This window comes from Hyperoodon ampullatus (genome assembly GCF_949752795.1).
Source record: "Hyperoodon ampullatus genome assembly, chromosome: 4".
Classification (NCBI taxonomy): domain Eukaryota; kingdom Metazoa; phylum Chordata; class Mammalia; order Artiodactyla; family Ziphiidae; genus Hyperoodon; species Hyperoodon ampullatus.
In genome coordinates, this window is record NC_136917.1 from 114,673,982 (window position 1) to 114,689,266 (window position 15,285).

The 15,285-nt window shown below is 37.2% G+C and overlaps 1 protein-coding gene across 1 annotated transcript in view; it reads left to right on the top strand.

The window, feature by feature from the left end:
• Positions 1-15,285, top strand: part of WDR41 (WD repeat domain 41) — a gene marked incomplete at its 5' end in the record, with an annotated part of 44,887 nt that overhangs the window by 20,893 nt on the left and 8,709 nt on the right. Inside the window, 3 exons of the mRNA XM_079703472.1 lie at positions 3,045-3,156; positions 6,151-6,213; positions 9,773-9,883. Coding sequence (XP_079559598.1) covers positions 3,045-3,156; positions 6,151-6,213; positions 9,773-9,883 — 286 coding nt within the window. The remainder of the gene's footprint in view (positions 1-3,044; positions 3,157-6,150; positions 6,214-9,772; positions 9,884-15,285) is intronic.

Genomic DNA, 15,285 nt, shown 5'->3' on the forward strand with positions numbered 1-15,285 from the left:
CCCACATGCTGCAGAGCAACTAAGCCCGTGCACCACAACTACTGAGCCCGCGCTCTAGGGCCCACGAGCCACAACTACTGAGCCCAAGTGCCACAGTTACTGAAGCCTGCGTGCTTAGAGCCCGTGCTCCACAACAAGAGAAGCCACCGCAAGGAGAAGCCTGTGCACCGCAACAGAGTAACCCCCACTTGCCGCAACTAGAGAAAGCCTGTGTGCAGCCCCGAAGACCCAACGCAGCCAAAAACAAATATAAATAAATAAATTAATTTATTTTAAAAACATCCATATTAGAAATGAAGAAATAAAACTGTCTATTCACAAGTGACACGCTCTTCTATATAGAAAATCCTAAATCCATGACAAAACTATTAGAACTAATAAATGGATATAGCAAGATTTTAGGATACAATCTCAATATACAAAAAATTAACTGTATTTCTTTAAACTAGCAATGAGCATTCCAGAAATGAAATTAAGAAAATTTATTTGCAATAGCATCCAAAAAATAAAATAGAAATAAATTTAAAGAAGAGCTATGAGACTTGTATACCAAAAACTACAAAACATTGTTGAAAGAAACTAATGAAAATATGAATAAATGGAAAGAAATTCATGGATCAGATTTAATATTGTTAAGATTGCAACGTTACCCAAATGATCAACACTGGACAGAATCTCAGCAGGCTTTTTTCCCTCAGAAATTGACAAGCTGATCCTAAAATTCATGTAGAAGTAAAGGGGACCCCAGAATAGCTAAAACAGTTGTGAAAAGAAAGAACAAAGTTTCAAGATTGAAACTTACAAATTTCAAAATTTACTACAAAGCTGTAGTAATCAAGACAGTGTGGTACTGGCATAAAGCTAGACATACAGATCAGTGGAATAGAACTGAGAGTCCAGAAATAAAACCTCACATATGTGGTCAATAGATTGTTGACAAGGGTGTCAAGACCCTACAATAAGAGAAAGAATAGTCTCTTCAACAAATAATACTGGATCTAGATATCTACATACAAAATAATGAAATTGGATCCCTACCTCATGCTGTATCCAAAAATTAGTTCAAAGTGGGTCAAAGACCAAGATATAAGAGCTGAAACTATAAAACTCTTAGAAGGAATATGAGTAAATCTGTGTGTCCTTGGGCGGTACAAAGTGTCGCCTTTGTGTCCTAGATGTGATAGCAAAAGTATAGCAACAAAAGAAAAAAATGATAAATTGGACTTCATCAAAATGAAAAGCTTTTATGCCTCAAAGGATACCATGAAGAAAGTGAAAAGACAACCAATAGGATGGGAGAAAATACTTGCAAATCATATATCTGATAAGGAACTTGTATCTTGATTATATAAAAAGAGCTCTTACAAATTAACAATAAAAAAGACAACCCAGGGCTTCCCTGGTGGCGCAGTGGTTCAGAGCCCGCCTGCCGATGCAGGGGACACGGGTTCGTGCCCCGGTCTGGGAATGTCCCACATGCCACGGAGCGACTGGGCCCGTGAGCCATGGCCACTGAGCCTGCGCGTCCGGAGCCTGTGCTCCGCAACGGGAGAGGCCACAACAGTCAAGAGGCCCGCGTACCGCAAAAAAAAAAAAAAAAAAAAAAGACAACCCAATTAAAAACAAAGAATTTGAAAGACATTTCTCTGAAGAAGGTGAGCAAATGGCCAATAAGCACATGAAAAGAAGCTCAACATATTAGTCATTAGAGAAATGCAGTTCAAAACATAATGTGACACTATTTCACATGCACTAGATGGCTAATATCTAAAAGACAGATAATAACAAATATTGGTAAAGATGTGGAGTAATTAGAACCCTCTTACATTGTTGGAGGGACTGTAAAATGGTACAGCCACCTTGGTAAATAGTTTGATAGTTCATCAAAATGTTAAATAGAGTCATTTGACCCAGCAATCTCACGCCTAGGTATTCCCAAGAGAAATTAAAATGTCCACACAAAAACATGTACATGAATGTTCATAACAACATTACTCTTACTAGCCTAATGTTGGAAGCAACTTAAATGTCAATGAACTGATGAATGGATAAAATGTGTATACCATCCAGTGGAATATTATTTGGCAATAAAAAGGAATATAGTACCGATATTAAAAAATCAGAGATTAGACACAGTAGGACCTCTTGAAGTACAAACTGCATTGATTATTTTCAACCCTTTTTATTCCAGCAGTTTAAAAAGCAACCCCATCCTCAGCCCAGGGAAGACTACCAGAAACGTTTCCTCTTTTTTTTTTTTTTAACATATTCTCTCTTGCCCTTGTGTTCACTCAGAGTTAATGGGTGGGGAGAGAACTATTAAAGGTGTGGACTTTAAAGTACTATTAAAGGTAAAGGACTTCTACCAACCTTGAAACAATTACCTGAGTCAAGAATTAGGAGGTTTGAATTTGAAAGATACATAAAAACTAAGGTCATATTTTCACTTTTATTTAAAAAGCAGTTTATGTTAAGCTTGTGTATTAGTTGTCTATTACTGAGTAACAAATTACCTCAAAACTTAGTTGTTTAAAACAATATCTCAGTGTTGGTGGTCAGGAATAGAGAGCAGTTTAGCTGGATGGTTCTGTCTCAGTGTCTCTCCTGAGGTTGCTGTCACCTTCAGGTGACTGGGGTTGGAGGGGGTCAGATGCTTGGTGAGTTAGTGTTGGTTGTTGTCCGGAGGCCTCACTTCCTTGCCTCACTTCCTTGAGGGTAAAAAAAAGATGCCAGCCACAATTAAAAAAAAAAAAGATGGATCTTTCTCCATGCGGCTGCTTGTGTGTTTTCAAAACTGTAGAGTGAGTGATCTGAGAGAGCAAGGAGGTAGCCACCATGTCTTTTATGACTTAGTCCTTTAAGTCACACACCATTCCTTCTGCCACATTCTGTTCATTGGAAGCTAGTGACTTAGCAGAGCCCACATTCAAGGGGAAGAGAATCACCTCTTGAAGGGAAAGGGTATCAACTCGTGGACATATTTTAAAACCACTGATGAATGCTTGAATTTCTAAACTGATAACTATTTCACATGAATTTTGCAGTGTTTAGCTCTTCTTCAGAGACTAGATGTTTGGCTTTCTGGTGGGAATGACCTCTGTGTGTGGAACCGAAAATTAGATCTCCTGTGTAAGACTAGTCACCTTTCTGATACAGGTAAAAACAAATCAAGGTAATTGTGAACCATGATAGATAGACTCTAAAAAGACTCAGTGAATCTTCAAAGAGACTTTCCGTGAATACAAAGGAAATATAGATTTTCTTTTTAATTCTGAATATAAGATGTAGCCGTATTTCTCCAATTCAGGTTAAGGGTTGTGTAAAATATATTTCCATCTCAAGTTGGAAGGAAAACATCCCCCTTCCTTTGGCTTCCCCTTCCTTTCTAACAGAATTTCTCAAAAGTGATCAAGAAAAACCTTTTCATATATGCTTCTGGGCCATGTCTTAAACTGAGTTTGATGAGCATGTTGACACCTGGAAGCAGATCTTTATGACTTTACAATAGCATTTTCTTCTTTATTTGTAGGGTCATCAGACTTTGAATAGATTCCTAAGGATGACCTCATTTTACAGTTGGTTTTTACTAAAGAAATTTCACTCATGTGCAAACTTACTAACAAAATTCTATTTTCTCAGAATTCTGTTGACATATACTTTGGGTTTTAATAGAAAAAAAATCAGTTTTGACTTATATTGATATCAAGGAACTTAAAAAATAAAATTTATTCAGAGTAAAAATATTTAAGTATAAATGAGTAAATTTAAATGACAGTAACCTTGAAGTCATGTGATACACTATTAACTATTTTTGTTTCTAAAAGTAGTGAAATGAACCCATGGACATCCTAGAAAGAATACAGGCATACCCTGTTTTATTGCACTTTGCTTTATTGGGCTTTGTAGATACTGCATTTTTTACAAATTGAATATTTGTGACAGCTCCGAGTCATGCAAGTCTGTTGGCACCATTTTTCCAACAGCATTTGTTCACTTTGTGTTTCTGTCACATTTTGGTAATTCTTGCAATATTTCAAACCCTCCACCAGCAAAAAGATTATGATTGGCTGAAGGCTCAGACAGTGGTTAGTATTTTTTTTAGCAATGAAGTATTTTTAAATTAAGGTACTAATATGTACATTGTCTTCTAGACATAATACTTTTGCACATTTAATAGATGACAGTATAGTGTAAACATAACTTTTATATGCACTGGGAAACCAAAAAATTTGTGTGACTTGCTTTATTGTGACAGTTGCTTGATTTTGGTGGTCAGGAACCGAACCTGAAATATTTCCAAGGTATGCCTGTGTTACTAAAGCATGTTGTCATCTTAAGGGTAGTAGGAGCCCTGTGAGTTGCATTTACACTTCATTATTGGAACTAGTTTATCTCCACATGGGTATTATAAAATACCAGAAAAATAATATGTCTTAGGAAAACTAAGTCCATACCTTAGTAGGATTTACAGTTTAACTTCTCAATTCAACGTTCAATCACTAGTAATCTTGTTTGAATCTAGAGTGTATTTTCGTGTTTACTATTATCATGAGTTATATCTCTTTATTTACATATACATTTTCCTTCCTATTTCTTATACTAGCCTGTGGGTATCTGTGAATTTTTATTTCGTGAATTATTAGTAATTATGTTGTGAAATATTGAAATCAGGGCTAAAAACACCTTTTGTATGTTAATGGAAATAACCACCTATTATCGCAGTCCCCCTTCCTGTTACGAGTTATCTTTGAGGACTGTACATTAAGTAGTCACAGTATTGCCCTGTTTATCAGTGTTTCAAGAGATAGCAGAAATCTTTGAGGAAATCAGTTAGAAAGCTTTGAAAAGGCCTTAGGTTGCCATTGGTGAGCTTTTCATGATTTGGATTTAGCAGTACTCTTAGACCCTTATCTTATAAAGCTCCTTTCAATAAGCCTTGCTTGATTTATGGATTGGCAGGGCTTTTAGAACAGTTATTACATATTTGGAAATAAGCAAAGATAATCTTAGTCTGATGCAATGGAAGGAGCCTTGGACTAGAAAACAGAACATCCATGCCCTTTCCAGCAATATGTTCTGTGATTCTGTGTATTAAGTTGCTACTTCTGGATTAATGAGTTTCCAGTAATTTTATTTCATAAATAATTTAATAAACATTTTTTTAAACAAGCTGTTTTCTGCATCTGGAATTCTCCTCTGCTACCCCTTCCCCTGCTCTCCTATCTCTTCTACTTCTTGTACCACTCCTCCTCCCCTTTCTCCTCCACCACCATCATCTCCCCGTCTTGAACATGGGAAAATAGAAACATACTGTTAAAACAGTATGTGGAGAAAAGATTTTGGCCAGAAATACTCCCCAAGTGGGAAGGTAAAGTAAATGAGTAGAATACTTTCCAAATTTGTGTATATGTTATAAATTACATATATATAAAATTACATATATTTTATAATGGAGAAGTTAACTTTAATAAACAGGGTTTTTTGCCAACACGTGGTGGTTCTAAATCTAATACATGAATATTTTTTGCTGACAGAAGTAATAATTGTAACATATATTATAGAAGTTATGGTTACCCTAAAATCATTTCATGATTCAGCTATAAAAAAGATACTTAGAACTGTATGCTTAATAAATGAAATGTGATGGAATGTTGAATCTGATTATTCTAGTAATACAAGGAGTTTTGTAAATGTGTTGATTGATTATAAACATATTATTTGAAGGCCACTTTCCTAGCTGTTGACTGTCGGCTCACTCATTTACTGCCAGGGAGCCCACCCAGGCTTCTTAAATTTACATTGAGGAACATGCCAATTTTATATCTCATTTGAGCTAGCCATCTTGTAAATGGTGATGATGATTATCTTAAGGGGTCCCTGGTAAATAAGTTCACCACAATAGTAAAAATATTCAAAGAGCATTTCCTACCCTTAATAAATCAATAATGTCTTCCAGAGGTCTCACCTACTTTTCACAAAATCATTTTCCGTATGTAAGCAAGCACGGAAGTGTGATGTAGCAAATTGTGTGTGCTTTATAGTTACCATCCCCTTTATAGGATTGACCAACATAAATCTGAGAATGTTTTTGTTTTTGATGTAATCCATGAAGAAAATAATTTAACCTTCGTTTTATATGTTTTTGTGAAGGGATCAGTGCTTTGATTGAAATACCTAAGAACTGTGTTGTGGCAGCAGTTGGCAAAGAACTGAGTGAGTATGACTCTTTTTTTCTTTTATTTCTTCTTTTTAAAAATTTTAAACTAGCCTTGTATACACATTTCAGAAAGAGTAATTCAAGGGACATCTTTCCCACCCCATTCTTGGCCTCCTGGGATTGTTGAAGTGATGTGGAGCCCAAGACATTTCCAAGATGTTAGGTCAGTTTTTGTACCACACTTGGTCTAGCATAGCCAAGTGGGCAAGGTAGCCCCACTCCTCTGATGCTAGAGAAGGCCATTTACATTCCACAGTCCTGTCTGTTGCTGATCCACACTCATACACTTACTTAGCAAAAACTTTAGCCACGTAAAACAACTATCAACATTCTGGAAACTAAAAGCTTGAGTTGGGAGTGTTGGAAGAGGATTATTTGGGGAGTTCACTAAGATAGGAACTGCGGAGGTTTTGCCTCAGGAAGCCAGAATGGGGCCCATTTTCTTGTGGGGGAGTTTATGCCATTTCCCTCAGAGTAGTGGGACAGCAGAAGGAGGGATAGCAACAGGAATTTTGTAAATGTATTAACTGATTATAAACATGCAATTTGAAGGACACTTTCTTAGCTGTTGACTGTTGGCTAACCTCATTTACTGCCAGGAGCCTGAAGTAAAAAAAAACCTTCTACGTTCATTACCTTATGGATGAAATTTGGGTGCTGAGAAGTGATAGAGTAAGCACACTTCTTAAAAGCTGCTTTTTTCTTGAAGAATTTTTGTAATGTAGCCCAGAGGGCATTTGCTATTACTTGTGCTGCTGCTTCTAGAGACCAGCCTTGAGATTTGCTATGACCATCAGTTGGCATGTTTTCAGATACCAGTGAGCCATGAGCTAATTGTTCACCATTTATAAACTGCTGTCTGCAGGCTCCACTGCTTTGCAGTCACATTTCTCTTTCTTCAACTGAACTTTCTGTGTGTAATCATGTCTGAGAAGTAATTTTCTAGACCCTATGCTTATTCTTTCTTTTCATAAAGTAATTTCTAAAGATATAATTTTGTGTTTAGTTTTTTTTCTTTTTCCTTCCTTGCAGAAATTCAGTTTTCCCATGTTCTTTATTGACCTGGAAAGACGTCTAGCTTTTCCCTGCCTTTTCCCTCTTGTATCAGTCACTTGTGTTTTGCTGGTTTTACTCTAACTCAGTGGTTCTTACATTTTAGTGTGTGTGAGAATGACTTGAGGACTTGTTAAAAACACAGATTACTGGGCCTTACTCCCAGAGTTTCTAATTCACTAATTCTGGAGTGGGGCCTGAGCTTCTGCTTCTAACAGGTTCTCTGGTAGTGCTGAGGTTGCTGGTCTGGGACCATACTTTGAGGATGGCTGCTGTAAATATTTTGATCCACTTCTTTCCATCTCAGTACTGTTGCTCTATTCAGGTACTCATCTCCTCTTTTGCCTGCTCTGTTGTGATAGTCCCCTAACTTGTCTTCCTTCCTCTACCTTACTGCTTCTCAAATGCCTTCTCCTCTAGTTTAGTGCTTCCCAGATACATTTTTTAGTAGATGCTAGAGGGATCTATCTAAAATGCAGGCTTCAAGACGATACAGATGCCCTTATTTGCAAAGCAGGAATAGGACACAGAGGTAGAGAATGGATGTATGTATACGGGGCAGGGGGCAGGGGATGAATTGGGAGATTGGGATTGAAATATATACACTATTGATGCTATGTATAAAATAGATAACTAATGAGAACCTACTGTGTAGCACAGGGAACTCTACTCAGTGCTCTGTGGTGACCTAAATGGGAAGGAAATCCAAAAAAGAGAGGATATATGTATACGTATAGTTGTTTCACTTTGTTGTATAGCAGAAACTAAAACAACATTGTAAAACAACTATACTCCAGTAAAAATTAATTTAAAAAAAAAAGCTTCAGTAGCTTCCGATTGCCTACATCAGTTGTTTCTGGACTCTCAAATTTCTGATTAGTACAAAAGGTCAAACTTGTGGAGATCAACATAGAGTTGCCAGTTTTTATTTTGTTTAGTGAAAACATTAAAAATCCCAAACCAGAAACCAAACAAACTACCATTTACCACCCTGATTTTATAAAAATAAGTTTTAAACAACAAAATATGAAGAACATGACCTCAGAAAAAAAAGAATAGGACTTTAAATTGAATACATTTAGTTTTATTAAAAAAACTTATGTAGTCCTTATTTTTTCTCATTTTTACTCCGGATGAAAGAAATCTTTGCCCTAGGGACCAATGTAAGCCTACAAGTCCAGATTTTTCAACATATCAAATCATGCCCTCTGTTATTTCCCTCCTGCTTCCTTTGAGTCCTGTATCACTTGCTTGTTAACACTGAATTGCCTGGGATTCCCCAACCTCTATGCCTTCATTTCTGTTGTCACCCTGTATTGGACTTGTCCTCCTACTTATTGTCCTCTTCGATCTGGCTAATTTCTAAAATAAGAGATTTTTATTGAATGAATTAGTGAATTCATTGAAATAGTAATAAAAGCAACACTAATGCCTCAATGGAAGTTAGAATATTAGCTAAAAAGAAGAAATGAAAGTTGGTTTTATTCAGAAAATAATTTATAAAAAATACAAATATTCTTAAAAACGAGGTTCTGCATTTTACTTAGTCTTATAAAATAAATGTTGTGCCATTTTTCCTTATAAAAATAAGTTTTATTCCTTTAAATGTACTATCTTTTCTATTTCTAAGACTAAGCTTGTGCCCATGTACTTGGTTTTAAATGTTCCATACCAATTTCTCTTTTTCTAATGTGAGGATTCCTCTCAACAGGAAGTAGAATTTCTGTGTGCACTAGCTGCAGTGACTTTGAGGCTTTTATTATCAATAGCTAAGCAAGGCTGTCAGCTCTGAGTACTCATCCTGGTTCAGAAGTCCAGGATTTTTCTATTAATCCTTTTTAAGAATTGACTATTGCTTCTCTCTTTTTTTTTTTTTTTTTTGCGGTACGCAGACCTCTCATTGTTGTGGCCTCTCCCGTTGCGGAGCACAGGCTCTGGACCCACAGGCTCAGCGGCCATGGCTCACGGGCCCAGCCGCTCCGTGGCATATGGGATCTTCCTGGACCGGGGCACGAACCCGTGTCCCCTGCATCAGCAGGCGGACTCTCAACCACTGTGCCACCAGGGAAGCCCTACTGCTTCTCTTTTATCTTCTGATCTAATTCATATTTGTTTTTATTTCCTCGAAGTTATTACATATGTGACCCTTGTGAATACTTGTCTATTGAGACTATATTTATGGACTCACTGAGCAGTTTCACATTATCTTTTGTACTTTGCAGTTTTTTGTTCAGAGGCTTCATGGTTGGTAGTGGGTTTAGAAGAGTTTTAATAAAGGAACAGAGCTCTGAGGACACACTCACTTGGGATTTTAGTAGATCATTTCAAACATCTCAAGCATTTGAAAGAAATATTTTAAAGTAGTATGAACAAGGCTCTCTTTGGAGATGGGTTTTTCAGTATTTTAGGTATTTCTCACTTAATGAAATGCTACTTTTTGAGCAGAAATATAACTTTAATCTTTGACCATTTTAATAAAATTATATCTGTCTTTTCATTTAGTAATTTTCAGGCTGGTAGCACCCACAGAGGGATCACTAGGATGGGATATTCTTCAAGTTAAGCGCCTCCTTGATCACCAGGATAATATTCTCTCACTGGTTAATGTCAATGGTAAGCTCATTGTGTACATGTTGATATTATGTAAAAATTTTTAAACTTTTTAACCTGTTTTGAACTTTAGTCTTGTTTTGTTCTAGGATTCTGGAATTACCATGATGAAAATAATGCTGTTAATTAGTAGGGATTGGCAGTCTTTTATTTTCTGAGGTTTAAACCAGTGGAATTCATCAAGTTTCATAGATTGTTAGGTCTTAGATTTAGGCACAAGGGGAAGAATAGAGTTGGGCAGAGAAAAGGGATGACGGAGGAGAGAGCATACTTACCTCAGGTGCTGCTTGGTAGCTGTGGGATGATTGTTGTAGGCTATCGGTACTAATGCTTGGTAGCATTTTGACTTTTTTGGCAAAATGGTCCTGGCTAGTTTCTCTTTTGAAGATCATACATTACAAATTATATAGCACTCTACTTACAGTAGAATGAGCTGGATTCAAGCCAGTTGTAATTATGATTGAAGAGTCAGAGAATAACACCAAACTAAAGGTCTGCAGAAAATGGGTCATATCTGCCCTTCCTCATGGATGTGTGTGTTGGTTTGCCAGACTTTCTTTCTTTCTTTCTTTTTTTTTTTTTTTACTTTTTGACTGCATGGCACATGGGATCTTAGTTCCCCGACCAGGGATTGAACCCCCCACCAACCCCACAGTGGAAGCACACAGTCCTAACTGCTGGACTGCCAGGGAAGTCCTGCCAGACTTTCTATTTGACTTTATAATGATTTTAATGAGTTAGCTCCTGTGAGCTGAACCTGACATCAGATGACAGGATAGGATCACAAACCACAAATCCTGGGATTTAGCTACTTCACTTTCAAATAAAGTGACACCTTATATCATCAGAGCTTTCCTGGGTGATCTGTGGGAGGACTCCTGGGTGGCTTCAGTTTGATAATCTGGAGGACACTATAAGAGGGTCCTGTAAGGATGCCATGAATATGATGTTGTAAGGGGACTGGACTGCACCCCCTGACCTGAGATCTGGGTTGGCTGTTTTTGAGCAATACTTTGTAGAAACATGAGGCAGAGGGAAAGGGGCACAGACAGTGTAGTCTCCATTTGTATGCTGTTCAGTCACATTTTCAGATACATCATTGAGAATGTCCCTTCCAGCTCCAAAATTTTCCTCTCCAATAACCATTTGCTTGTTCAACCCAGCTGCAAGTCTTGCTGCCGACTAGATTGTCTATATGATAGAAATAATAATATTAGGAGCACCACTTTATTTTTCTCTGGGGGCTCCTTTTCTTCTAGCCATGATGGCAGCACAAAAGACAGGTTCTTATTTGGAAGTCCCTCTGACACTGAGCCAGAGAAGCTCCAAGGCCCTAAAGCTGTTGAGAAAAGCACAGCAGTGTTTTGGCCATTACAGTGGTCATGCCTAGTTGTCCCATTTTAGCAGTGAAGCATTGGTACCAGGACCTGGCATGTTTCCTTAATGCAGGTGATGGGATGTTCCTGAGGTAGCCTTAACCTCATGGCACTTTTGCTGTGTGACGTACAGAGAAGCTTATAACAGTTTAACCAAGAAAGCTTTCTTCAAGTATTTCTTTGCCAGCTTTTTAAGGGAAGGAAAATGGAAAGCTAAAGCAAAAAAAAAAAAAAAAAAAAAAAAAGTTAATAAAAATTACAGAAAACCCCTAGTGCTTTTTAGTTTATAAATTCCATGACTATAAAATTACACTACAGAATATAAGTAAGCCAAAAGCATATTTAAGAATCATATATGGACAAGTAGTCTGGTAAAATTTGAGAATGATATTGTGACAGTCTTACCTCATATATAGACACGTCTGCCATGCTGCAGATTTTGGCAATCCTGAAATGATTATGTTGTACAATTCCCAGTTTCACTTTCAGCCCTGCTTCTTTATCCCCACCAATTACCAGTTAAAGATATGGCCAGTTACTGGGTTTATAACTCACAGGAAAAGTGCATTTTCATTGAGGTGGCCCTGGGGCAACCTTAGAATGGTACAACAGAGAACTCCTACAAATGTGGATAATGAATACCAGGTTTGCCAATGAGGTCTGAATGCCTGTGCACAGATTTTCTAAGACAGACATACAAGATAACCTTGCTTATCTCTTCTGGCAAAAGGCTCTGGGTGCTGCTTCTTTATTTTATTCCTTTTCTTGTTTTGTACTGACAGCATGGTATGGTAGTCACAAAGTATTAGTACTTTTGAGGGATGGGTAGACAGGTATCAGGTGAGATTTTCATACTAAGTGACTTTTGATAATTGCATAGGATGAAAATCCATCCATATATATAAAACACATCGAGGTTGTTTGGTGTGAAACATTTTGAATGACTAGTTTGGGATAATTTACATAGCAATAAACTATACTGACTCAGGTCAGTGTCAGCATTTTATTTTTAGTGAAAACTTCTAACTGGGCTCAAGTACTTTGCTATTACATAGATGAATTACACTTGGAGGAGATCAGAGCAGGCAGCTGTGTGGTCTCAGTAGGTTAACTCTGTTATAATGACGCATGCAGAATTGGAATCTAGAAGGATCTTCACTTGTTAACGTCTCTGGTTCTTTTGTAGTTTGAGTGAGATTGGAAAGAGGAGAGAAAGGAATGGAAAAGAAGGTTATGGAAAGATATCTTCCATATGTCTTAACTTTCCCACTATTAGAACTAGGAGCCTGTTTCTCTCCACAGATGAGAAATGAACTTAATTCTTCATAGAGAGAATTCTATAGAGTCTGTTAATAAACTATATAGAAATTGGACTTGGAACCAAGACAAAATAATATTTACCTGTATGATTGCTGGTAATTCTTTATTTCTATGAGATTGTTCATCTAGTTATTAGAGATTTCTGTCCTGCTGGTTTATTTGATAAATGGGATAATTAAATCATAATTACTCATCCATGTATTCCTAAATTACAAGTAACTGGATGTTTTAATACTGTTAATATGGAATAATACCAGGGGCTCAAAATAATACCAGGGACTCAAAGATAACATATGATGTCTTTTTTAAATGGCTACACATTATTTAATTTGATTTTTACAATCATCTTCATTTAATGCCTGAGAAATCCAAGATAGAAAAAGATTAAATGACTTTCTGAAGACCAACCACATGGCTAGTAACAGGCAGAGCCAAAATTAAAACTAGAGTTTCTAGACTCACAGTGCATTGTTCTGTTCCTCCTAAATATAAAGGAATTAAAATAAATTACATTTCTTTAAGATAGTTTTTAGTCTCAGCAGTTGTACGTTTTCTATTAAATGTATAATTTGTCAACTGTCTTAGTTGGCCCACTAATTTCATTTTTATTAAAGGTTTTAAAAACTTGTTATTGTGCAAATAATACATATGAGGAAACAGAAACATAAAAATGAAAATGAAAATCATCCTACCATACAGCATTAAGTACAGGTTCATATCCTTCTAAGTGTTTTTCTGGGCGTATATATGTATGTATATGTATATACATATGGTGTGCTTTTTGTAACAGTATGTCATGAATATATTTCTGTATTAATATACTTTTACAACTTAGTTTTCAATAACAGCATAACTATTTCATTTCGTGGATGTTATTATGTTATTTATTTATTTGATCCCCAATTGGATGTTTTAGGATACCTTTAGATTTTTAATACTATGTGTAACAGCCTTGTCACATATGTCTTCTATGTACTTTCCTCAGGATAAATTTCTAGAGGTGGAATTGTTAGATCAATGGGTTTACAATTTTTTAAGGTTTTGATGTATATTACCAAGAATTGCAAAGATTACACCAGTTTATACTAGGGCATGAATAGTATGTGAGTGTGCTGATTCCTTATGCTTTTGCTGGCATTGGGTGTTTTCGTGTTTTATAATCTTTCCCAATTTGCAAGTCAGTAAATAGTATCTCATTGCTTTTAGATGTCTTTGATTATTAGGGAATTGAACGTCTTTTCACATGTTTACTGGCCATTTGTATTTCTTGTTTTGCCAGTTCGGGTCCTTTGCCCATTTTGCTGGAGTGCTTATCTTGTTCTTAGTGATTTCTAAGAAGTCCTTATGTATCAAGTATAATCAACCTATTTCGACATCTAAATTGCAGACTTCTCCCAGAGTTTTGTCATTTAAATGTATGATTTGGGGGACTTCCCTGGCCGCCCAGTGGTTAAGACTTCCCCTTCCAATGCCAGGGGTGTGGGTTTGATCCCTGGTCAGGGAGATAAGATCCCACCCACATGCCTTGAGGCCAAAAAACCAAAACATAAAACAGAAGCAATTTTGTAACAAATTCAATAAAAACTTAAAAAATGGTCCACATCAAAAAAATCTTTAAAAAAAAAGTATTATTTTGTGCTAAGCAGGTGTTTACTCATATCTCTTTCCCCAGCCTCCACTCTGTCTCCTTGAGAAGCCTTTTAGCGCTCCATATTCATAAAACATTCACCTTTATTTTCCTCAGTTCTTTAAATACCTTTAATATTTTAATCTGTTTGAAGCTTTGGTATATGTGAAATAACAGAAAATATATATATTGGTCTTTGCCCCCAGTTCCTGGCACAGAGTTCCTTAAAACTCTTATAATTGCCCAAGAGATAAGAGCACAAGGAACATCTTTTGTTCTAATATGTGGTCTAATATTTCCTGACAGAGCTCCTAAATCCCTTGGAATTTCCTGAGTGATAGGAGTGTCTTTTGTTCTAATGAGGCTACTCTTTCTTGACGGGCTCCTGGATGGGGGCTGGTCACCAGAAGGACCAAGCCATTATTAGAAGCTTAGAATTTTTGGTCACCGGCCACCCGCCCCCGCGGCAATTCTCCAGAGAGGGGAGAGGGGCTGGACGTGGAGTTAGTCATCGATCATGCCTATGTGATGAAGTTTCCATAAAAATCCCAACAGTATGGGGTTCAGAGAGCTTCTGAGTTGCCGAACACGTGGAGGTGCTGGGAGAGCGGCATGCTCAGAGAGGGCATGCGTGCTCTGCGATCCTTCCCACATACCTTGCCCTGTGCATCTCCTCCATCTGGATGTTCATCTGTATCCTTTATCACATCCTTGTATAATAAAGTAAGTAAACTGTTTTCCTGAGTTCTGAGCCATTCTAGCAAATTAATTGAACCTGATGAGGGGATGTGGGACTCTTCGATTTATAGCCAGTTGATCAGAAACACAGGTAACAACCCGGATTTGCAGTTAGTATCTGAAGTGGGAGAAGTCTTGCAGGACTGAGTCCTTAACTTGTGGGATCTGACACTGTCTCCAGGTAGACAGTGTCAAAGTTGAGTTGAATTGTAGGGACACTCAGCTGGTGTCGCAGGATTGCCTGGTGTGGGAAAACCCCACGCATCTGGTGTCAGGCACGTGGTGAGTGTGGGAGTAAAGGAGAAACAGAAGTGTAGCTTCTCTTCACTGTGTATGATCCAAGG